Here is a 25,177-nt window from a genome sequence, read left to right as displayed (position 1 = left end):
CCTCCCTGCTCCTTTAGTCTGTTTTCCATGGAAGGTCCATCGGATCGCAACCACTTTTATGTTTGCAAGTCTAATACATTCCTGTCCATTCCCCAAAAGCATTCAAGGCTTCTGCAGTTCATAGAATAACTATGCTTATATTATAGTAATTACAATTTCGTTTATTAAAATGACAATTTAAATGGAAACATCTGTTTATATCAGCGCATAAGGAGTTCGGTTCATCAGTTAAAACTTAATATACTTTCTTTTTCTGAGTGGCAGACGATAGTTCTACCAAATGACTGAGATTTTTAGAAGATGAAGTAAGGTTGCCTTTCAGAACTGTTAACATTCAATTTTCTGGAGTAAATATTATGAAATACTATTAAAATATCTCAGATAATTTGTTTTGAGCTGCTGTAGAGTTTCTTTTGTAAGCAGAAGATATAGCTATGTTATTAGATTCCGGCCCAATAATAATGATTACAATCTAGGCAACCGGTGGTAATTTTCTCCCCTTTCTGTGATCCTTCTGGTTCTGATTTCATCTATTCCTGCATTTGCCTCTTAGGGAGGAAATTCTTCAGAAGTCTTTATGGGACAGAGTTTCGACACACGTGATAGAAAACATCTACCTTCCAGCGGCGCAGTCTCTGAATGCTGGGACTTTCAACACCACCGTAGACATCAGGCTGAAGCAGTGGACTGACAAGCAGCTGCCCAACAAAGCTGTAGAGGTGAGTTCTGGCAGCCTTAGAGAAACCTCTTGGCTTTCAGCTCTGTGGGAACAGCTGGATGCCCTAAGCTGAGCGGCAGATCAGGTTGCACTTCGGTGCCCGGCTCCTCTGGCGTTCCTGCCTCACCTCTTCCTTTCTGAGAGAGGCAGATAAGCGCAGAGCCAGGAGACGCTTCACACTCGGGTTCCTGCAGCTCGTGACACCCCCCACTCCAGACCTCCCATTAGTAGGACTGCTCCTCTGTGCATCCTCCTCTGTCATCTCCCTTCCAGATAGTGGTGAAAAATAGCTCTCTCAGCCTGTCCCACGTGCTGGGCAGAGTCTCCTCTGCCTACCAAATCAGCCGATTACTTCCCCAGTCATTTGCGCTCTATTTCAAGCACCCTTCCCCTTTTTTAAGGCCATTCCACTCGTGATGCCTCTGAAATTGGGCCACTACCCTATTTGGCGGCTTAAATGGCTTCTGCCTCTTGGCCTGAATGCTGGGATGGCAGCGGGACTGAGCCCACTGGGTGGGCAGTCTCCAGTCCTCTGTCCCTGTCTGCCTCCTCCCTGCCACCCTGCATTTCCCAGAGAGAAGCCTTGGCCAGCATCTTCCCACTAATCCTGGCAGCGGAGAGACAGGGCTCTTGCGGTTTGTACAACTTACTGGGAAGCAAAGCGGGGGAAAAGAAGATAAAAAGGAAACAATTCCTATTGGCCCAGTAGAGCTGCAGTGTCTGGCTAGTCCTTCCTCCTCTTTGTAGGGAGGGAGGCCGATCTAGATGAATAGAATAATACTTCATCAGACTCGGAAAAGAAATTAAGCTGGGTCCAGTCCTTGGCTAGCTTCTGTAGAGAACAGAGGACCCTCGGAAAAGAGGGTGAGCTGCCTGGAGAATCCGCCCCGCTGCAGCTTCTGGCTTAAAAGGGAGGCCGGGGGGGGATCAGACCCACTCCCCCGTCAGCCTCGTGTCCAGCGGGCAGGAGGGGGGCTTGTGGGGTACGTGCTGGAGCTGCACCGAGGTGGATTTGGTGTTTTTGCCTGCTGGTGCGCTAAGGGGTGTCCCTCCTGCCCCTCTCCAGGTGGCCTGGGAGACCCTCCAGGAGGAGTTTTCTCGCTTCATGACCGAGCAGAAGGGCAAGGAGCATGACGACATCTTCGACAAACTGAAGCAGGCCGTAAAGGAGGAGAGCATCAAGCGGCACAAGTGGAACGAGCGGGCGGAAGACAGCCTGGTAGGGCCTGCCCTCCCTCGTTGAGGCGGGGCGGGCGGGAGGCGGGGAGGAGGGCCGTCCTGATGGCTGCACTCTGTGTTGGCAGAGGGTGATCCAGCACAACGCCTTGGAAGACCGGTCCATCTCCGACAAGCAGCAGTGGGACGCCGCCATTCAGTTCATGGAGGAGACCCTCCAGAGTCGCCTGAAAGACAGTGAGTTCCCTCTTCCTTCCCGGGGGCTTCACCCTCTCGGCGGCTGCTCTGAAGGCCCGGCTGGAGCGGCTTCCTGGGGAAAAGTTGGAAGTGGTTGGTGGGCCAGGGCCAGGGCCTAGGGTGGGTGGCTGTGCCCTTGGCAGCCTCCTTCAGGATATAGCTTGGCGCCCCTTCTAGGAAGATTCCACCAAGGTTTTGCTGCACTGCGGGACTCAAGGCTTTGTTCTGTCTTTGTCTGCCGGTCTAGCGGAGTCAGTTATTGAAGACATGGTGGGTCCGGATTGGAAAAAAAGGTGGCTGTACTGGGTGAAGCGCTCCAAAGAGCAGGTAAGGGACGCCCAGACGTCCCACGGAGTTGGCTCTCCCTCCTCGCGTAGCTTCCTCTCCAGGCCGCCGTTCAGACCACGGCTGGCTGCACACCCTTCAGGGAGACCTGAGCATGGGGGTCACGCCTCTTGGAGGACCCCCACGCCCCCCTCTGGCTCCTGGGCCTACGAGGAGGCAGCCGTGTCCCGCGGTTTCCCAGGTAGATGCAGGTGCTCCCCAACAGTGTCCCCCAGGGCTCCTCCTAACTCCTTGAGACATATCTTATGTGTGGAGTTGCCTTTTGGTCGTTCAGACGGAGCCTGTTCGCCTCTTTGCGGCATTTGTGCTTCCTCTTTCAGCACTTAGGGGCCATCGCTCCAGGGTGAGGAGAGCCGAAGGGAGTTGGAGCTTCTGCTTTTCCCAGAAGCGCTCGACCGGCTCTGCCTCTTCTGTCTCCGCTGTGCCTGCCGACCCTTTGCAAGGCATTAAAGACCCGGATGTCCCCTCAGGCATTTAAACCAGCCCTGTGGAAAATGGGATGTTTTTAGAACCTGGGTGTATGGTGTTTTATTATCATTTGTATTATTTTGGATCGAGATTTTTTTTAAATTTTATTTCTATATCAAATTTATCACTGCCCATCTCGTTAAAATGACTCTGGGCAGTTTACAAAGCAGTTAAAATCAATTAAAATTACAGTATACAATAATTCTACATAAATAAAGAATAAATAAATCCAAGGATAGATGTTAAAATTGGCGTTCACTCGGGGAGTGTCATCAAGGCACCAGCCACCCCCAGGATTGGGTAAGATTGTTGTTACCCCACACAAGCTAGCAGAGCCAGGTCTTTAATCCTTTCCAGAAAGCCAGGAGGGTAGGGGCCTGTATCTGGGTCTTGTATTTTGTATATTATGTCCCGGGGGTTTGGGGTTTTAGTCCTGTATGCGTCACCCAGAGTCACAGCTGTGAAGTAGGTGGCTGGGTAAATTGCTTAAACAAACAAATAAATGCATCGTAAAAAATACTCTGAATCCAGATTTGCCTGTGGACCAAAGCAGTGGATTGAGAGTTGACTAAGAAGATCAACACAACTCCTTCATTTCATTTACTCAACCTGGGATCAAATCTCCAGTGGCTGGCTTAAGAATGGGCTGACTGGGATTCAGGTGGTAGTTAAGTTTGCAATAGAATCTGAGGCACATTCCTCTGAATCTCAGGGCTGGGAAATCTTCCCCACGATTGGCCTTTTGCCCTTGGGTGGCTTATGAAAAGGAGCAGGAAGGTAGAGAGAGAAACCGAAATGTTTATAGCTTCCACGTAGTTTTCCCTGCGCCTTGTATTCAGGGTGGGGAGACTTCAGCATGTCAGGTATGATAATGCTTTCCCTTCCTTCTAGTTTAAAGTAGAACTACAGTTAAAATTTTATTTGTTTATTTAGTCAATTTATGTGGTTGCCCAGCTTATGAATTATGACTCTAGGTGGTTAACATAGGCTTAAAATCAAAACCAGTAGTGTAAACATAACACCAACAAAAACAGCATAAACCAAGGCCATTCGTTAAACACGCCGAGCCTTACAGGGAGGCTCATCCAGCCCCCTGGCCAATGCCCAGGGGAAAAGCCAGGGGGCTGCATGAGCCCTTCTGTAACAGCTGAAGCGTTTAATGAAATTTAGAAAAGGCTGAGCAAGCTGGTTCCTCTCCCTTCATTTCAGACAATCCGCAATGAAACAAAGAATGAACTTGAGAAGATGATAAGATGCAATGAAGAACACCCAGCTTACCTTGCGAACGATGAGGTCACCACCGTCCGAAAGAACCTTGAAGCCCGTGGGGTAGCCGTTGATCCCTGCTTGGTAAGGTGTCTCCACCGAGGTTGGCCCATGTTTCGGATTCCACCGAGAGGGAATCCAAGATGGGTTTTAAATAAGCAACCGTCATGTAAATCAGTGGTCGGCTGCCTGCCAAGTCTTGTTCTTGGGAGGATTCTGATGCTTGCTGGCTGCTAAGTGACTGGCTGGTTTTCAGGTACTGGAGCTCCCCAGAACTTGTTGAGGTGTGCTGGATAGAAGTAGCAGTAGCAGTGAGCGTGACTCAGGCCGGCTTCCCCTATCTAGTGTCCCCCGCATAGGCTGGTTAGCCGCTCCCTTCATGGCCACTGGACCATGCTGGCTGAGGAAAGTGGGCCCTAAAACCAAGCATCTCAGGAAGGCACCATCAGCCTAAGGATTCCTCTTTTGACCATTGGAACCCCTGGGTCTTCCTCCCTCTCTCTTTCTGCTCAATGTCAGAGTTTCTCCATCAAGCTCAAGGCCCTTAAGGTCCAGCCAACGGCTGCAACCTCCAAAGTCAAAAACTTTGCGTGACTTAATTCCCAGGCTTGTGATGGTCAAACTAGGGAAATTGAAAGAAGCCAAATGAGAGCAGATATTCCTCTTATTTTGTACTGGAGGTACTGTATTCAACAAGGAGGTCCAAACAGAATATTAAGCAGATCTCCATAAACATTTTAGGGAAAGGAGTCTGCAGATTGCCTTTTGCTCAGGGTTAGGGCCTTGGGAGAGGGCATTCCACAATCCAGGATTGATCAATCTCCTTGGCAAGAGATACTTGGTTTGCTTCCATGGCCATTTGAAGCTGTCATTCAGGCTCGGAGTAACCAGGTGTTTTTCTCTGCCCCCAGATCAAAGATACCTGGCACCAGGTTTATAGACAGCATTTCCTGAAGAAAGCCTTGAGCCATTGCAATCTCTGCCGGAGAGGCTTTTACTACTACCAAAGGCATTTTGTGGACTCGGAGGTAAGTGGAGAAGCCACGAACAGGGGCTCTCCCACCCAGCCCAGCCCAGCCAGGCCAGGAGAGAGGGTGCTCCAACCGGGTGGTGCCGTTGTGGTGTTCCACTAGGTGGTAGTCTTGCCGTAAGCGTTGGATCCCTACTGCTTTGTCTGGCAAACTCTCGGCTCCCAGAGGGCCCCCTCATGCAGGGTTGGTCTCCCTTTTCTGCCGGCTGGCCCAGCACTCCTCCATTACATACTTAGGAGCCAAGGTTTATTTTATGCATTTGTTTTATTAAATGTGTAGGGCACCCAACTCCACGGGGACTCTGGGCAGCATACAGTATACAGCATTTAAAACAAAACCATCCACACAGTACCAGAAGAAACATCTGGTACAAACAATCACCTTCTCACCCTTTGAACAGCCCTCAAGGGCCACCATCCGCTCCAGCCCAAGGCCTGGGGAAAGAATCGGGTCGGAGGGGAGGCCATACGAATCTCGGGGGGAGGTGTCATTGTTACAGGCAGGCACTGTGACAAAGACTTCCTGGGCCCCATCAGGTGGATTGCTTGATCGATGGGGCCCAGAGCAGGCCGACTATGCTGGATCATGTAGGGCGGGCAGGCGGCAGCTGTGGAAGACAGGCGGCCCTCGAGTAACTATGCCCCTATGAAAGGCTCTGCAGGTGATCACGTGCCTGCTGGTAAAGGTGTTACGCGGGAGTACTGCGACACGCCCGTGACTGCTTGTGCTGCTGCGTTCTGTACCAGCCATGGTCTTGCAGCAGGCAGCCCCGTGTGGAGGGCGTTGCGATCGTCCAAACATAAGGTGCCCAAGGCACAGATGACTGCTTTAAGAGCCTGCTGGGACAGGTATAGGCACAGCTGCCACAGGAGATGAATCTGTGTGAAAGCCTTTGTGGCCACAGCTACCACCTGTTCCTCAGGCAGGAGCCAGGGGCCCGAGTCTCCCAGATTACACAAGGTTCCAGCCAAAACCGCCTTGCCTTCTCCTGCCGGCAGTTACAGTCCGCAGAAGGCTCGAGTGTCCAGGCTGGCCTTCCGTAACGGGTGACCCACAAAGGCTACACGAAGTTCCCTGTTGGCCAGGGTGGTGGATGAGCCCATCTCTGGTGGTGTGAAATTGAATGACTCTGGGCTGGCCTCCGTCACATTACGCTTTTTTTTCTTTTTTTCTTTGGTTTCTGGATTTTAGTCCTGCTACATGCCCAGTTGCGGTTCGTGACTGCGGCAACCATACCAATTGATAAAATAAAAAAAATAACCTGCATGGAAGGAGAAGCTCACAGACAGATTTTTTTTTCCTAGAAAAGCTGAAAGACTGCCTTATTTCAGCAGGATGTTGGATGGTTTTAATAGTTCTGTGGCATTTTAAAGTAATTGTAGTTCAGTTGTGGATCTGTGGAGCGCAGTTCATCTGATTACTGCGTTTACCTATCTTCTGGATGCACTCACCTGCTCTGCTGTGCTGGATTTGTGCCCCACCTGAATGCGATGAGCAGGTTTTGGGGTGCATTGCTGGGTCCCCCGGCATTCACTCGTCCCTCTGGTCTTCTAGCTGGAGTGCAACGATGTGGTGCTCTTCTGGCGGATCCAGCGGATGCTGGCCATCACCGCCAACACCCTGAGGCAGCAGCTCGCCAACACCGAAGGTAAAGGCCCTTTTCTCCCAGCCTGCTTTGGGCTTCTGGCAGGGACAAAGGCTGTCCTAGCTGGGGGTGGGGGGATGTGGGAGGCCCTGCTGCTGCTGCTGCTGCTGCTGCTGCTGCTGCTTCAGCCTTGCCTGTGATTGCTGGTCTCTGACGCCCTCCAGGAGCTGGGAAATGTATCCCTCCCAGAATGCTACTGCAGATCCTACAGTTGCCGGGGCGTAGGTCGCTTGGCCCGAGATCCATTCCTGCCAGAGTGCCCAGCCTGGCTGGAGGGCAGACACCCGTCTCCTCTAGAACAGCACCTAGTTCTAGATCAGAGGCATAAGCTAGTTCTTCCCTTAGGCAATATTTTCTGTTTTGAGCCCTTTTGCCCTCCTGCAAAAATAGCTTTGTTAAAACGTAGGTCTTTTCTGCAGTGAGGCGCCTGGAGAAGAACGTCAAGGAAGTGCTGGAGGACTTTGCAGAAGACTGTGGGAAGAAGATGACGTTGCTAACAGGGAAGCGAGTGCAGCTTGCTGAGGACCTCAGTGAGTATTCCTGGCTCAAAGTCGGGGCCCAGCCCTCCCTCCCTGCAGCCACTGGGGCCTGGGGCCTGCGGACGCTGCGCCAATTGAGAAACGTCGTACTTCACATGGCTAAAAAGCCCAAGCAACACCTCACCCCTTAGCTGTCTCTGGGTCCTTGTGCCTGAACCTCACGTGTGTCCCCCTAAGGAGTTCAGGCGTGGGCGCCTCTTTCCGAGAGCCATCCTGATTCTGCTTGTCATCCCTTGTAAATATCTTAGAACAGGATGCCACGCTGTCTTTATGGCCCACAAAGCCTCCAAACCAGTTTTTGGCAAGAAAGAAGAGTCTTTCCCCAGGTTTCTGTTCTGCAGGCGGGAAAAAGGGGGTGAAACGTCCGTTGGGTCAGGGTGCGTCTCATTTGCCCCGCTGTCGGGGGGGCCGCTCTGTTTGCCCCCAAATGAAGGGCAGATCACGTCTGGGGGCAGTCAGCTGCCCGCCAGGCTAGGAGCCTTCCCGGTGGGTGGCAGCCGCTGAGTAGGTCGTCCTTCAGTATTTGTCCTCCGTAATCTCCCGCTGAATTCCTGTATTAGAAATGTTTCCTGGCCCACAAAGCCGCCCTCCTGTCGGGGCTTGTCTCCGGATGCCGAGGCAGCGCCAGCCCTTCATTACTCCAGGATGTTGCCTGGAGGCGTTGCCATTATCCGCTGACACGGGGATGCCCCCGGATGGCATGCCTGCTCTTCAGAGGCTGCCCTGAAAGGGCTGATACTGGCTCCAGTGGAAGGCGGGCCTGGGCGCTGGTCTTCCCTCGCCTCTGGAGCTCGGGGGTTTGGCTGGGGACACTCCTCTGGGCGTTGATTTCCTCTTCTTCACGACGGTCGTGCTTCAGCTGTTGAAGGAACTTCTTGGAAAAGCATTGGAGCAAAGCCCATCCTGCAATTTCATTGTCTGTGTTAGGGAAGCCTGAAAACATGAAGTATGTGTTTATTCCTTTGGTAAATATGCTTCAGCCTTTTGGAATTTCAGTGGCTTCAGCATTAACGTTGAGCAGAAATCACATACTGGTTTTTGTGGTGCCAGAAAGGAGTGGACACTCTGGTTATGCACTCAGTCACCCCAGCCGATCAGTTGGAGCCACTGAGCTACAGCAGTGATTGTCCTGGAGTTGTTTTAGTACTTTAGATCCTGCTAAGAGTTAGTTTAACCCCCCTCCCCCCGGTAGCCGTGCAACAGACCGGCGCTAGTTAAGAGGGCAGGCCCTGCCCAGCCTATTAGCCAGGAGAGGGGGATCAGAGCAAAGGAGCAGGCTGTTCAAAGCAGCCAGTCGGGGCATTGTGTGTGGGTGGTCTTCCTCACTGACCATCACTCAGATCCCAGCAGACCCTCCAGAGCTGCTCCTGGTCCCTGGGAGGGGACCGGGGGTGGCAACAAGTGGGTGCGATCTCGGTGGACTCAAAGGCTTTGCATGGCAGGCCAGTGGGCAGCTAGGATGCACCCCCCAAGGGAGCAGCTCAGATTTGTAGAAAGCCCCCTCAGCTGCTTTTTAAAAATTGGTAATTTTGATTATGGGATAACAGATCATCTAGTTTGTCCCCAAGTTGTCAGCTGTGCCTTTCTGTGTGTGCAGAGCTTCCCATCCCTTAGAATATTTTATTTTATTTTTTCATTTATTAGTCACATTTATATGGCTGCCCATCTCACACAAAGCGACTCTGGGTGGTGTACAACAATTAGGATTCCTCTTGGGAATTATCCTGGCTAGGCCAAAGTTGTGTAGGAATTGGAACTGGCAGTGAGTTTGGGATTACTTCTTAACACACACACACACACACACACACACACACACACACACACCTCTTCCAGGGAGCCGTGAGGGTGGTGATCTCATTTCACCAGGCATTTCCATCCTCAGTTGCCTCTTTTTACTTGTTGAAACTGATCCCAGGATCGCAAGGATTAGGAAACCCCTGGAGGGATGGAGAAAAGGAGCTGGTAGCCACAGCCCTCCAGCAGGAACCCCACCTCCCCACCGCCTCCAGAAGTTGCTGCGGGAATCTTGGCCAGCAGAGCAAGGAACCCCTCAGCCACGCTGCCTGAAAGCCTTTGGGAGCCAGTTCTGGCAACCGGGGGGGAGGGGTCACTCTGCTGCTTCTGGTTCACGGTGCTTGTGCTGTAGCTGCAGGGGGGGGAGCCATGGGGAAGGCGAGCGGCACTCAGAGCAGCCAGCAGGGAAAGGAAAGTGGCGCTCACCCTTGGCATCGCCCAGGCCATGGGCAGGGACTCGGGGGCGCTTCCCAAGTCCTTTCTCGGGGCTTGTGCGGGCTTGCCCATCTTAGCCTCCCACTGGTTTGGCAGTTTGGAAGCCTCTTTTCTCTCTGACCCAAATCCTTCCTCCCAGCTCTTTTCCAAAGGTGGGCTTCCCCACTTCCAGGTAAAGCAGGGGGGCATGTAGGGCAGTTGCTGGGCTACCAACCAGGGTGGCTGTTACTAACTCAGAAGACGCCCGGTGGCCCCTTCCCTTGGAAGCCCCCTCCCCTCGGGCTGAGATGCTGGGCTCCTTGGGCGACTGAGCACAGGCCCCCACCGCTCCCTCCCCCAGCCGTGCCTGAACTGTCACAGAAGGTGTCCGGGGGGGGGGTTCCTCCCTTTCAGCTCCAGGCATCGGGTTTCTGGGAAGGGAGGCTCCTGGACACCTGAATGGGTTTGTTTCTTCCCTCCCCCCCCAGCGCCTCCCGAACGTAGGGCTAGTCTCAGTCTGTCTCAGGGGTTAGAGCTCGTCGAGAGCTTCGAAGGTGCTGTACATTCTGAGAAGTACGGAAGGAAGTCAGTAGAAAGCGCCGCTTAGCAGTTTATTGAGCCCCAGCAGTAAGGCTCACCCTGCAGAGATCCATTCTGCCTCAGGCTTTGGGCAGGAGAGATTAAAAGCATTTTAAACAGACTCAAATCAGTGAAAAGAGGGGTTTATTGACAGTGGAGTTCACAATCTTAAAATCCAAATTTGCAGGGTGGAGGTACATTTGTAGTGTTCTTGTGAAAAACACCCACTCACGTTTATTCAGAGCATTGTTTAACAAGACGGCTTCTCCTCCGCCCCGGACGTGCGGGCACGAACCTCCGCCCAGCGAAACCTGCAGCCGGGGCAATCTCCTCTCCCTCTTGCTGGCTGACCCGTGGCAGCGGAGGCTTGTTTCTGCGGCATTCCCGGCCTCTTCTGCCGGCCTTTGGGTTCCCTTCCTCCGCCTAGCCGGGAAAGGGCTCTCCGCTCTTCTTCTACACGCTTTGGGATCTTGGTCCTGACTAGGTATTATGTGAGAGAGGAAGAGAATGTTTCCCTGCAAATATTTAAAATAGAACGGGGCCCTGGGCTTCTTTTCATTCCAGCTGCTCAGAAATACTGGTGGTTTGGGATGTCCCTGAAGGGGAGCAGCGGGAAGAGGGGCCTGCCTGGAAAGGTATTGGGGGGGGTGTTCGTTCCCTCCAGGTCATTATCAGGGCATGACATGTTGGCCCCGGTGCATATGCACAGGTCAGCCACAGCCCTGTTCTTCACAGACCCCCCCCCCTTCTGCCTGGGAGCCCGATCACAGGAGCCTGGCTGGAGCGCTTCAGTGCCACTTGCGCCTGAGGCTTCGGGCTACCTGAGTTGCTGGCCTGCTTGGATCCCTGCGTTGGTCCCCGTGAGATAAAACAGAGTGCTGAACGTTTTCAACTAAAAGTTATCTCCTGTTAAGAAAGGCTTCCTCTCAGCCATGGAACTAGAGCAGATTCCTGAGAGCTGATTCAGAGGAACCCTCTTTGGCCTGGTAGCCTTGAGATAAATTCCCTCTGACTGTGAGAATTTTGGGAGTTGAAGTCCAGCATATCTAGGGGCCAAACTCCAGGGGGGCGCTCCATCTTGATGGCCGTTGCCATCTGCAGAAACCACGCTGGTCTTTCTCAGCAGATCTCTGTTTTCACGCCCTTGGCGAGAACGGGCTTTGGTGGTTCTGGTGTTCAGGATGGCCAGCCCTTGCACTGCCTTCTGCCTTCGGGTGGGGCCCTGATGTGCCTGCTCCGTGGTTTTGACCCTGGTGAGCTGGGTCTAAGAAGCCTTCGCCATACGGTGCTTCCCCTGCTGCCTCTGCGGGAGCTGTTTTGTGTACCTGAAAAGGGGCCTGGCAAAATTCATGCTCCCAGGGCACTTTGGGTACAGGTCCTGCGTTTCTCCTGCAAATGAGAGACCGGCAGGGCCGGCAAGAGACCTTGCCCACCAGGCTTCACGCCAGAATCCTTCCCTGCTGAAAGTGGCCGGCCTTGTACTTGTGACCCCTTGCCCCATTGTCTCCGGTTTGAGATGGGGTGGTGGAAGCGGCCGAAGGGTTGGGCGGCCACCTCTCCAGCTGAGCTGTCGTCACTGGTTCTTCATCGCAGCGTGCCTCGCGCAGTCTAGGTGCGAGATCCGGGCTCCTGATCTCCCACTGAGACCAATAATGCAGCGATCAGGTGTGTTCCGGTTGCCATTCGCGCCAACTTCATTTTATTTGTTTATCATATTTATATAGCCGCCCAACTCACATAAGAGTGACTCTGGGCAGCGATAAAAGTGACTCTAGAGGCTGAGTGAAAAGGACTGCTTGGTCCTTGGTCAAGGAAAACAACCACTGCGATCCTCTGCAAGTTGCTTCCCAGGTCTGAGAACATTTATATTAAGCTGAGCTTGTGCACAATCACCCCGAATTTGGCCTCTTCTTTTTTTGAGTCACCTGATAGCTCATTTTCTGAATCAGCTGCTGATGCTGGGCACGAGTGGGACCTTTTGACCACCATTGTCCTGTTTCTTAAGAAATCTCATGGAGGGAAGCATCCAAGATCTGCATCTCTGTGAGCCTTAGCTAAGCCACATAGCTCTTGTTCTTTAAAAGAGACTCACCTAATCATACTCTGAAATAGACAGGCATTGTTTTAACAAATATTTTACTGAATGTACATGCCACCCAACTCCCAGCGAATTCCAGTCTACAGCAAAGTTTAGTTTTGCTAAATATTCTCCAGCATCTTCACCTGGGGCTGAGGAGGACACCCTTCTGCAGTGTCTGAGGCACACAGCACGAGGGCAAGCCTGGGCACCAGCTGCGTTCTGTTCTTCTGTAGCAGTGCTTGTGGAATACCAACTGTTGCTCTCAATGGGATTGTGTAGGGTGCACCTTTGCCCCCCACCACACCCTTGGGGAGGGTACCCGAGGGGGTGGTTGTTGAGAGAAGGGTCTCGGGTCGTCTCCAGAGCTCCCACCTGCAGCCTGGGAGCCAAAGCCCGTGGTGGGGATCAGGCCTCTGTCCTGGCTGAGAGCCTCTGGCTTTGGGGTTGTCTCAGGAGCTGGTGCCTGCAAAGACAGCGAGCGGGGCAATCTTCATATAATGCCCATGGGCAAGGAGGTCAAAGCCGAACGCCGCTGGCCTCCTCCTCCCACATTCAGTGGTACAGATGTGGCACCTTTGCCGTGGTTTCCAGTCTTCCGGGTCATGTCTTCTGTAAGGTGAAGTTCCCAGGAAGCGCTTGCTTAAGCTTGGCAGGAATTGGCTTCCGTCCCCACAGCTGACAACGGAGCCTTTGAACGCCGTTCCATTATTGATGCGAGCGCAGGACTGCGTCTGTCGTGGTGTCAGCTTTCACTTGGAGCTTGCACCCCCCTTTGTCCTGCTTCATGGGGCGAGTCTTCCTGAACTGTTCCACATCCCACTCAGAGGCCTTCTCTTTGGCTGTTTTTGTCTCCTGGCTTCCTTGCACTAATGAGCTAATTGTTTAAGAATTCCCCAGCTTCATCTGCCTGTCTCTGCCTCTTGGGGAATCTCAGGCTGTGGAAGACCTTTGGACAAGCCCGTCTTTCTCCCCGCTTGACAGTGGGATGAGGAACAGCGTCGGCCTTTGTGGCCGCCCAAAGAAGGGGCCTCCCAGCCGCCGGCCGCGCCGTTTCCGTCTTGACCCCCTTTCTCTGCCGGCAGCACAAATGCATCAGACAGGCGGAACCTCCCTGGCGTTTTCTTGACCCACCGCCTGCCCATTCACTCCCCATCTGGTTTTTCAGCCTTACAGAAACAGGGGAGGGAGGGCCCTTCTTATAAACCTGTCTTTGCGGGTGATCGATGATGGCCGCCGCTGGAAGGGCAGCCTGGGTGGCGCTCTCTTCCTGGCTTGGCCTTTCCCTCTTGGCCTGCCTGGGATGCGAACAAGAGGGAGCCAGCTCAAAAATGTGAAACATTCGTGTAAAGCGATTTTACAGAAAAGGACAAGCCATTCAGCATGGCGTGACCCCAGTTCAGATCACTTCATTCTAGCAGCTTGAGTCACGTGGTGGTCTTCCACACGGGCGGAAGAGGGGCGGCTAAGGGGGGCCTTTCTCCTGGGCGGGTGCTTTTCCAGCCAGCGCAGAACCTGGGCTGCTCCGATCGGAGGGGGAGGGCCGTGAGTGGAGGAAGGGCCGGCGTCTTCTGGGATGGGAAGCCTGCGCCAGGTGCAGGTCCTGGACCCTCCCCAGTTCCCCTTCAGTGGGGAGCTTACCTGGTGCCGCAGCTGTTGTCTCGAGGGTAGAAGAGAAGAGCCGCCAGTGGGCCATTTGCCACTTTCTGGGGAAGGGCAGAAGCGCAGTGAAATAAGTGCACAACTGCAGTGTTGGAAGGGCCATTGCAAGCCATCAGGCCCAAGTCTCACACACACACACACACATACACACACACCCGCTCACAGCCCTTCTTTTGGAGCAAGGGCCTTGCTCTCTTCTGTTGCCCGGAAGCCTTGAGATGCTGCCTCCAAAAGGCAGATCTTTGTCATCCTTGAAATTCGTCTTGTTGGCTTCTGCTTATTATAGTGTCTTCTTTATTTGCAAATGTGATCATTCTGTCTTCTGTCCCCCCATTTAAGTCATCTATAAATATGCTGAGCATTACAGAGCTGGAAAGGAACCCCACAGTTGGCCCCTTGACACATCCCGCCAGCTTGATGGGGAGCCATTGATACTCACTGTTTTGGGTATGGGTGTTCACCCACCTCTCTATATAATGGAAGCAGAGTCCAGCTCACATTTTGGGCTCTTCTGAACTAGTCTTTGAAGTCTGCAGACATTCCTGGGTTAACTAACCTGGCCATTCCATCAAAAAAGGTTAGGTTGGTTTGCAATTTAACTGTTTTTGATGTGGGTCTGCTTGCTGCTTCCGAGCATTATATTCTTTTCTAAATGCTTACAAATCGATGCTTAATTATCAGGCCAGGGTTTTCCCACAAATGACATCAGGCAAACCAGTCTGGAATTACCCTGGTCCTCCGAGGGAGGGAGGGAGGGAGGGAGGGAGGGAGGGAGGAAGGAAGGAAGGAAGGAAGGAAGGAAGGAAGGAAGGAAGGAAGGAAGGAAGGAAGGAAGGAAGGAAGGAAGGAGCAACTTTTGCCCTCCTTCAGTTCTCTGGCACTGTGCCTGCCCTCCATGATTTCTCAAGATCACAGAAAAGGTGTCTGAGATGTCATCCACAAGCACATAATTGTCCTGGTCCTGAAGACTTGGGTTGTCACTTCCTTCTTTTGTGAATTGTTCTGCTTAGGTCCATCTGAACCCCACTCCTCATCAGGAGAAGACCAAAGCAAAGTAGTAGAGGAGCTCTGCCCTCTTCCCACCGTTGCTTCCTGTCCTGCCTTATGGCCCTGCTGGACATGTCCTCTGAAGGCATCTCCAGCAGAGCCATAACCCTACCATCCTCTCCTGGCAGCAAGACCACCTCTTCCTTTTGTCATTTTGTTAGCACTGACATAGCTGCACAACGAACAAAGTACACAGATGAATTTGTTCTCGGTTCTTGCCAGTTATAAGTAGCTTGCAATCATTCACTCCTTTTTCTCTGGTAAGCCCAACTGCTTTGATATTTGGTTTTTAATTCTCAAATCTTCGTTGCATCATTCCATCTAACATTAGCTGAACATTGTTTAAGTTCTCAGTCAACAACAGGGCATCATCTGCATGCAAGATAGATGTACATTTGTATCTCTGAGCAGCACATCTCCAACGTCACCACGAGTGAATTTCCTTGTATGTTTATCCACAACACATTCAACAGCCAAGGAGGTATCACACATCCTTGTTTTACTCCCTGCTCAGGACTGAACCCTTCACTAAGCATCATGCATGCTTTGCTTCCATCAGTTCTAGTACTGAATCGTGGGGGCCGTGGCTAATAGGTCCCTGCAGATCCCCTTCCTGGGTTCTCTGACCTGAGCAGACACTGCAAGTTCTGCAGTGCCGTGCCCCGCCCCAGCCTCTCTCTGGCTGACCCTGATCCTTGGGGGGCATTTTTATTACTTTCCAGCCAGATGGGCATCACCTTTCCAGCAGTCACCTAGGAGGATATGCTACCTCCGTTCTGCAGACCTGCTCAAACCCACGAAGGCATCATTGCTGGTCATACTGTCAGCTGTGGGCTGGCTTATCTTTCAAAGGTCCTCATTCCACCATCAGTCACACCAGGAGAGGCCCAGGAATTCTGCATTTTAAACACGGGCACAATGCCAACAGTTCTTCTTTCCATGCTATTGAGAGCAACCTGTGAAGATCATCAACAGCCATGCCTTCAGCATCTCCATAGTGACTTGGTCAGATCCTGCAGTTCTGCATTGCTGGGTTGTTTGATGGCTGTGGCAATCTCTCTCTGGCTTCGCTCCCCATTCAGTATTAGAGGTGGTCCTGGGACATCCAGCTCCCGATCGAACGTCGCTGGTGAATCACCATTCAAAAGAGAACCCAAATGGAATTAATCGATCATAGAAGCAGCACTTTAGTGCTTGGGAATACCAGGCAAATGGAGGGATGGGTTTCTGCTTGAAGACACGTGGCGAATGAGCGGTGGGTTTAATGGTGCAAAACTGGTCAGCTGCAGCCCGTTATCACCCATGCTACCAGAACCTGGTTTGCCCATGACTTGCTCCCCGCCGAGCTGCAGGTTACCAAACTCTGCCTCCAGAGGCTTCTGTTCAGGGCCCCATTGATGATGGTCTGTAGATCCTTGTAAACCTTGGTTGGTTGGTTGGTTGGTTGGTTGGTTGGTTGGTTGGTTGGTTGGTTGGTTTTGCCCTGGCCATTCTCTGTGTTGGTGCAGAAGCCGCAGGGCTGATCGTCGGTACAGCTCTGTTGAGGATCCAAATGGCAATATAGTCCAAAACTGCTTCGGGTGATGTTACTGATTAGTTGCCCCTGTTGTTGATTATGAATCCTATTCCCCATCGCAGATGTTCACCACCAGGGTAGCACTAGTGCACGGTGTGTCCAGCAACATCTGCATCAGAAATCTCCTGGGCAGATCCAGACCCAGATCCGCAGTTCAGCTGAAATGAGCAGCTCTGTTCTATTTCGGCACTTCGGTAGAGGGTTGCTCTGGTTTCCCCACTCGGGCACCCCTTAAGACTTTCCACGTGGCAAAGTTAGCAGTGTTCTTTGGCGTTGCATGTTTCTGGGTGGCACCCTGTAGCTCAGCCCTGTGCAACACCCTGAGAGCCACCAGCACCGCAACAGCAGGATCTCATTGGGCACTTTTCACTGGTGACCTGGTAATTCCGAACGTTAGGAAGCCGGCTGCTCCGTCCGTGTGGGGTAGCATCGCTTGAGGTTACGTGCTGATAAATTTTGCATTGTTCGGCAGATGGCAACCATCATTCTCAGCCATGCGATGACCACTGGCCCTCACGTGTTGTCACCCTCACAGCGCTATGAGCTAACTCTAAATCCTGATGTAAATAAAAGGATGGTTGTCTCTGTGGGGTTCTGGGGCAGTGCCAGGGTCTAGCAGCCAGTTTCAGCATGGGGGCCATAGTTGTGGAACATTTTGCGGCCGGAGCTGGCTCCCTTTTGCTGAACCGATTCTGGAGGAAAAAGGATTCCCGAGGGAAGAGGGGCTCTCTGGGCTGCTCCTGGAACCTCTGGAGCCAGGAACCCGAGAGATGCGTGGCAGCCCAGTCCGGCGGTGAGGCACCGCTCGCCTGCCAGCTCCTCCAGGCATTAAGGGTTCAGGATCCCAGAGCAAGTCTTTCCCAAGCCATTTGTTTCTCTTCCTGCCCAGGGCGCTCCAGATAGCCGGCCCCCATTGGTTGACGTCTCCCCGTGGTTGGGCGCCCATTTGGCCAAATGACAAGGCACCCAGATCCGTCGTTAGAAAGAGGCTGCCCCATCTGCTCCCTGGTTGCAGGGAACAGGGGCATCCTTTTGTAGCCACCGCCACCACCACCCTTGGGCGCATGGAGAGCAAAGGGGGGCTGGCTGAGGAGCCTGGCCTTTGGCAGACGAGATGCCCCCCTTGCTCTCCCTTCCAAGCCGCACCCCCGATCCACGCTCCAGTTTCCAGGGCTGAAATCCCGCCTCGTTCTCCGCAACGCTGCTGCTTGCAAGGACCAAGTGGTGCTACAGGCTGATCCTGGGAGGTTGTTTTTGAAGGCTTCTTTCCATCTTGAGCTGATGTTACGAGCAGAAGCAGTCCTTGGCCCTGTGGCTTTGTTTTTCTGTGTTCTCAGTGTGTATTCAAACCCTAATTACAGATCAATTAGTCTGTTTTTGAGCCCAGTATCAGAGGATTAATGAAAAGAAAATGAGTGGCCCATGGATGTTGTTTCATGTGGGGATAAAGAGCCGACAAACATGAATGGGTCTCTTGAAGTTGCTGAATAGAAGAGGGTTTCTTCATTCTGTGTCAGGCAGAGTTTATGGGATGTTGGGAGAAAGGATTATGGGAATATTCATGACCAGATGAGGGGCTGGGAAGAATGGAGCCTGGAGCAGCTCATCTTTTGAGTAAACACCAAGTAAATGGAAGGGAGAAGGGGCATTCACTGCACTCGGCCCAACGGGTCCATTGTCACAAGGCTGGGACGAGGCTTTGTGCCTCTGGGGGCTGCTGGTGGGAGAGTTGTTTAACAGGTGTTGGGAGAATTAGGGGGCGTTCGTGTCTCACCCTCTCAAAGGGGCATTGTCTGGAGCCCTTCCTCGGCATCCAGCGCAAGAGGGGAGATGCGAAACGGACAAGGCCGAGTGACCCGAGAAGCCGGCAGCGGGGCCCCCGGGTTGGCCCGGAATCCCCAGTGGCGCAGCTCGGGTGCCCCGAGGAAATGAGGCCCGGGGGCTGAGCTGGCCGGTTGGGCACCTCACTACCTCCCGGTTTCGGAATTGGCGCTGACTCTTCCGGTTCCTGCCCTTGGGGGCCTGGGCCAAGCTCTGCCGTACAGACGGGATGGCTGCTTGTCTCCGCAGCTCTTCTGCCCAAGCTGCCAGTTTGGCACCTGGCATCCTGCTTTGAGGGTTCCCGATGTCCGGGAGGTTGAAGAAAGGTTGTCTTCCTTTCACGGCTGGTGCCATCTGGGAACCCTGGAGGCTTGTTCCTTTCTGTGTGTTTGTACCTTATGCTTCCACGGAGGATTACTTGGCTCGGCTTCGCTGTTCATGATGGGCATCGCTTGGAGCCCGTAGAGCGGGGAGGAGCCTGACTTCCAGTACTGGCTCGGATAGGCTCTTTATTTTCCTGGGGAGCGTGGAGCCCAAGGGGCTCGCCCTCCACATTTCAGGGGCCTTTACGCATCCTGCTGAAGCATGTTGGCGGCGGCGGTGGCCTTTCCAAGGCTACCAGCGGTCCAGTCACGATCCCACAGCCAGCATGGTCTGGTGATGCCAGTGCTGGCCAAGAACCAGGGGGGCCCAGCTCTCGTCTCCCCTCAGCTCAGCCCACCCCACAGGGTGACCGGTGGGAGGGTGAAACTGTCGCCAAGCCTAGGGGGGATCTCCGGCAGGACAGCCTTCCCCAGCCTGCTGTCCTCCAGGCACTGTGGGCTTCCCAGTGGCCCGGCCCAGAGGTACCAGGCTGGCCTATGGTGCAAATTAGGGTATTTGGGGAGCCAACCTTGGCTGGCAGCTGCGGGTTGAAGCGGCAGTTCTGCTTGGCCACCTTGACTGTTCTGCCCCGCGCCTGGACGTGCCTCTCCTGCCCCACTGCGCTCCGGGGCAAGCTCACCCACCTTTCTGCCTCGAGGCGAACCTAGTTCCGCTTTGGCATCTCGGCTGGGGTGCCAGCTTGCTGGGGGCCCAGGCTGGGTCTCGGGACTCTCTGCCAGCTGAGTTTCTGGGCAGGAGCACTTTGCCCTGAGCTAGGTGGATCTAGCCTGGAGAGCGGGGTCTGCATTAGACGGACTGCTCCTTGGAGCAGACTGGAGTACAGGAACCGGCGTTTGGCCCTAGTCTTCCACGTAATCTTTAAACCACTCCACGTTTTGAGGAATGGAGCACAACCTCTGCAGCGGTGCCAGGGCAGTCCCTCGCCTTTCTCTGCTGGCCCACCTGCCTCTTCCGGGCTGTTTCATTCAAATGTTCTGTTAGAACAGTCAACCCTCCGGAAGAAGTGGGAGCTTCTGGAATTTGTGAGCTAGTGGCGTTTTTAATGTTTTTCTTCCTTGCATTTTTGAAGCTGATCAAACCGCTTGACCAACGTGGAGAGGCCCATTCTGGGAGGAGCAGCAGCCCTGGCCATGCGCCCTCCCCGTCCCCACCCCTTCCGAGAGGGAGCAGCGCCTGCCCCGCATTGTTCTTCAGGAAGAAATAACAGAGCTTCTCCATTGCTGGCTTCTAACCACATCCAGGATCTGGGTTCACTCAACCCAGTTAGTTAGTTTGGTTACCATACAGCGTGTTAAGCTTGGTTAGTTTAGGGCCTGATTTGGTCTTTCAGTGGCTTGGTGGGTTGTCTAAATGTAGCCCTTTTAGCACCTTATGGTGCTACCCAGAACATGGCTTCCTTCAGATTAAGACTCGGTGCAAATCCAGGCAGGCAGGGTGCGTGTTAGACACAAACCCTGGCTTGCGTGGGGCTGCCTTTGGTTTTCACTGGAGCACCTGCTGAAGGAGCAGTGAGGGAGGGGCCCGTCAGAGAAAATGCTATTCCTCCCAGGCAGAGAGAAGGCCTGGCTGCCCATTAGGCCCCCCTCAACTTGCATGCATGTCTCAGCATAGGATGCCGGCCCTTAGACACACTTCTGTGAGTTTCAGTAAAGGCTGAATAATTAGTTATATTGCTTACTGGTACCTGCTGTTAAATACAATTGTGTGGACATTTTTTTTTCATTGCTAAGTATATGCTATATGATAGATTTATCTAGAAGGAACCAAGTTGGAGGAAGCCGGTTTGAGAGCTGGTCTGAATGAATCTCATTGCATGCAATGAGTCCTCTGACGATTGCTGGGATAGAGAAGGAACGAGAGACCCTCTTGCTGCCCTTCCTAGACTTCCTTCTCTGTGCCTAAAGCTGGGAACTTGATGTTTCAGAAAAAGTTCGGGAGATCCAGGAGAAGCTTGAAGTCTTCATTGAAGCCCTCCATCAAGAGGAGAAGTAACGGGTTCGCCCAGGTAATGCCGCTGAGCTTCTTCAATGGAAATTCACTTAGTCTTGTCAAGAATCAGCGTGTTCCCATCTCCAGTAGTGGCTGTCCTTGGTTGGGGGCATGAAACTCGTCATTACTAATTTCTGGGGCTGGGTGGAAAGATGTTCCTGGGCTGGTGTGCTGGTGGAGGGATCCCTGATCGCCTCCTTAGGAAACAAGAGGCCCCTGGTCTGATCCTGGCAGTTCTCTTATTTGTTGATTAAATTTATATGCCACCCGCCTCCCAACATCTCTGGGCAAAATGGCTCTGAGAGGCCACCCAGCTGAACTTTGTGCTTCATCTTACAGACTTTGCCTCGTTTGTTGTCGTGGCACCCCTAACATTGGGCCTCCTAATCAGTTTCCCAGCCAGTTGGGGGCTGAACCTGGAGCTTCCGAATCCAACACAATTTGTTTTAAGCTGTTGCTTCCTGTAAGGTCAAATGCCTCCCGGTTCCTACCTGTGAAATCCTTGGATGGTCGGACTCTGAACACAACGGGAGGTCTGCTGCTGCAGCCTGGCAGCCTTTCCAGGAGCTCCTCCAGGCTCTGTGGCAAGAGAGCTGAGCATCTGGGTGCTGATCCTGGGCAGAAGCTGCAGCTTCGCGGGGCTTGGGACACACTTGGAAGTATAACAGTGTGCCTTGACGATTGCTCCATGTTTCCTTCATAAATTCATTTGCATGCTTCTGTTTTTCAGTTCTATGGAAAGAGAAGGCCCTGCTCTGGAGTACATGGTGATCATCTCTCCACTGAACTTTTTGGAGTCTCCCAGAATGTTGCAAAAGGGAATGCTGCACTTAGAGGGAGACGGATGGATGCTAACGGATGCGCTTCAGAATGAGAAGCAAACCAAGAAGACAACTGAAACCTGGACTTCATCGCATCCTTGAAGTGACAGCTGGTGGGGTGGTATCCAGATTGTGCAATTCTCCTCTCCCTTTTTTTATTTTGAAGATGGGATAAACAGAAGTGAGGAATTTTCGGCCTGAGATGATCTTCTCTCTCGTCTCCTCCATTATGTGTGAGACCCGAGGAGCTTAAAATAAAATTTTGGCATCTGTATGTATATCAATATCACCTTTTAATGAATATTTTGCTTGTACATGCAGTATGTTGAGATGTCCCCCAAGTGACTTTGCTTGCAAATGTTCTGTTGAGAGACCAGGCGGGTATAGCAAAGTAATTCCAGGCTTGGCTGAAGCACTTGAGAGGACTTGACAGGGACAGCAGCCCCTGTGTGTTTCCCGCTGATTTGCAGATGGACGTTCCTGATGCCTTTTGTGGAAACCTTGCCCGCAGCACCGCCTCATTCACCATTCACTTTGCTGCCATTTTCTCAGGTGGAGCAGGGAGCCCTTTGGCCACCCACATCTCATTTCCATGTTTCGTGGTCCCCGGTAGAATTTCATTCTGATTTTGTGTTGAAAGAACAGCGTGCCCAGGCGGTAGCAGATGAATGATGATGCCATGGCAGTTTGAGATGATAAGCAACTCTGGGAGAACTTTCGGGAGTTCTGTTTCCTGACTAATCTTAAGGAAACAATCCAGTTTATCAGACCTCGCCCAGTTTGCGTTCTGCCCCTTTGTTCTGAGGCTGCAGTGAGTTCCCAAATGAAAGGTCAGTTCTTTGGCTCCCCGGTCCCAGGCCTCTGCAAATCATCACATTTGCCCTGTCGCAAAACACCACCACGGGTCACCTCTTTGTAGCTATTGGTGGGCTGGAGAGGCTTAGGGAGCAAGTGGCTCCAGAGGGGCTCCTGCACTTCTTGAAAGGCCCGGCGTGGATCGCAGCAGCAGCCTATTGCACTGACCCTGAGTGAGGAACTTGCTTTTGCCAGTCCCCTTGTCCCCTTATTTTTCGGGCTTGCAAATTCTTTTGGTTTTCCTTTTCTAAGGAAAGGCAAAAGCTAAGCATCCTTTTCTCCCTCCTGCATGCCTCTTCATGGGAGGCTGCTCCTCGAGGTCCTGCCAGGGGGCAATGCTGCTGCCCCTCCAGCGCTTGCCTTAGATTTCCTTGATTGCGCCCCTCACTTAGGCCTGCTGAGACCAGAAACACGTTGATTGACAGGGAGCTCGGCTGGGCTTCCGCTCTCCATGTTGCAAAAACGCAGGGGCGTTCTGCGGGTGCCGATGCTCTCTATCTTCAGCCTTTGAAAATACGAAAGAGGAGAAGTCTGTTCTTTTAAGAACCAAGCGAAGAAGAGGTGGGGTGCAGAATGGTCCAGCGGCCGAAGCTGTTTGCATTGGCGAGGGGGAGGGAGCTCTGCCGAAGGCCGCCTTGTAGGGACCACCCAGCACCCCCTTTTTATGGCATGTTGATCTTTTTAATTTGCGCCATCGGATACACTTTGATTATAACCTCTGCTGCTGTTCTGTGTCTTCAGACGATGTCCCTCTGAAAGTTATTTATTGAATGCAGGTGTCATGGAAGAAAAATAAATGCAGGTTTTGAGCATTTAATTCCAAGTGTCGTATATGACTCCGGGCTGCCGGGCCGCCTCTCCCGCCACCTAAGAGGGCCCCGGCCCCTGTGCGCGGGCGAGCAGCAGAGGTTGGGGGGCCTCTTTTAGCCAATACCAACAATGGGAGTGAGGGCTGCCCCCCCAGAGGCAAATACGGCCAGGCTTCATCCTGGCCTCCGGTTTTAACGGGGAGGCCGTTTAAGGAGAGGCCCAGCTTGGCCCGACCTGTTCCTGTGTCTCCCGTAAGGGCAGGTGATTAGCCCAGGGCAGAGTCCCCGGGGCGGAGGCTGCGATGCGGGTCTCCCGGGATCTCCTCTGCCTTGGAGGTTGTTCCCCGCCCACCGCCCGTGCTAACTGGGGAGAAGGAGAAGCCACAGCGCCCCTCACCAGGCCCCACCCTGGAGCCCATCGCAAGGACGCGGTCTCTGCTCCCGCTTCCTCTCCAGAGGCAATGCTTTCCTGCGACCGCTTCTCCTTGGGAAGTCACAGGGGCCGACTCTTGAACGGTTTTGTTTTCAACGTCTGGATAATGGGAAGCCGGCGTGCAAGGGATGCCCTGGCTTGAAGGAGAGGAAATGAAAGGTGGAGATAAATAAGCAGGTCGGAGGAGTTATTCGCTGCTGTCTCATTTTGGGACAAGAGGTTTTATCCTCCTCATACTTTTTCAAGGGAAAAAAAGTGAGTTTAAAATGTACACTGCACTTGGTCTTTCTTTAGAGTGCTAATCCTCCGTCTTCTTTAATTAGCTGTGATGGATTGGTTTGGTAAAAGCACCAAGCATTGGGTATTTTATAGCGATCGCTAAGTGCAAAAAAAAATTGATTTTCTTTTAATTACTCAAACCGGCATCCAGAGAGAGAGTGGCTGGCTACATTTTACTTAAGGGGGTATTAAAATAAAATTACCCTAATTATTTTATTACTTGTTTTCATACAGAAATTACAGTGCATTACTGAGCAGCCCACGGATTAGTCCATCCCATAAATTTGCAAATAAGATGCTTAGGCAGAAATCTTCACTGGAGAGAGTGGGATTGGGGAGGGAGGGAGGGAGAGAAAAATGGGAAAGATTCTTGAACCGAGGGTTAAAACGCACATCGATAGTTCAGTGTGAAGATTTAGAAAACGGTCTCGGTGATTTTCACTGGATTTACGCCCACCAAAGAGGAGCTCTCAAGGCACGTGCAAAGCTGCAAGAATGCTTCGCGGTAAATTCAAGAGGAGAAAGGTTTGTCTAAGTAAATACAAATACTTGTGCTTGTGACCCATTTGCCACTGATAAAATAGGTGTGCGAGCAAAGTCCTTTCTTCATTCCTTCTTTAGTCCTGCCGTTGTCATCGGGGGAAGTAAACTCTTCCAGGGCTGTTCAAGGCTGATCCGGGAGAGGCCACCACTTGGCTGCCTTCAAGGGCCCATTTCTCCCAGGGTTTCCGACCAGGCGCCCGGCTGCTCTCCAGCCCAGCCCAGGGTGGCCCGTGGACCCGCGTGCGCGGCCTCTGCAGCCCTGGCGCTCAGCGGCCCACGGTGCCCTCAGGGTGGGACGCGTCCCGAGCGGGGCCAGGGCTAGGGGCCAAACGTGCCTCTGTCTTAGGGGAGGAGCAACAGAGGGAATGACCCCCCATGAGTCCTTGGGGTTCCTCACTGGGTCAGCCTCAGGAGCCCCTCCCCTCCACCCCCAGCCCCAATTCCTCTCTCTCCTGCCAGCATCAACGTTCAGAAAGCTGGACAGGCGGTTTGCATTTGCAAAGGCTTGGCTCCATCACTGCCACAGGGGAGGTGGGGTTCCTCCCCCCACGGGCACAAGCACCCCCCTTCTTTTTTTTGCCTATTATGTGGCAACAAAGAGCGGGCAGGCCGGGGGAGGCCAGTCCAATCTTGCCGTGTAACAGGCGACCCCCAAAGCGGCCCCCCCGC

General features: G+C 52.9%; 1 protein-coding gene across 4 annotated transcripts in view; it reads left to right on the top strand.

Moving 5' to 3' along the window:
* The window catches only part of OPA1 (OPA1 mitochondrial dynamin like GTPase), a 60,772-nt gene extending 37,511 nt beyond the window's left edge, over positions 1–23,261 (top strand). For all 4 annotated transcript variants that reach the window (XM_088131863.1, XM_088131861.1, XM_088131862.1 and 1 more), the window contains 10 exons: positions 554–719; positions 1,785–1,937; positions 2,023–2,131; positions 2,379–2,458; positions 4,154–4,294; positions 5,122–5,238; positions 6,796–6,889; positions 7,306–7,416; positions 20,704–20,784; positions 21,499–23,261. In XM_088131863.1, the coding sequence (XP_087987989.1) occupies positions 554–719; positions 1,785–1,937; positions 2,023–2,131; positions 2,379–2,458; positions 4,154–4,294; positions 5,122–5,238; positions 6,796–6,889; positions 7,306–7,416; positions 20,704–20,771 (1,039 nt within the window). In that variant the 3' untranslated portion in view covers positions 20,772–20,784; positions 21,499–23,261. The remainder of the gene's footprint in view (positions 1–553; positions 720–1,784; positions 1,938–2,022; positions 2,132–2,378; positions 2,459–4,153; positions 4,295–5,121; positions 5,239–6,795; positions 6,890–7,305; positions 7,417–20,703; positions 20,785–21,498) is intronic.
* The last annotated feature ends 1,916 nt before the right edge of the window (positions 23,262–25,177 follow it).

This window comes from Python bivittatus, unplaced genomic scaffold (genome assembly GCF_059951505.1).
Source record: "Python bivittatus isolate LINGU-HERP-01145 unplaced genomic scaffold, Pbiv_v1 ctg000980_np1212, whole genome shotgun sequence".
NCBI lineage: Eukaryota > Metazoa > Chordata > Lepidosauria > Squamata > Pythonidae > Python > Python bivittatus.
The sequence above is the reverse complement of the archived record's forward strand: the minus strand, read 5'-3'. Positions and strand labels throughout refer to the sequence as shown.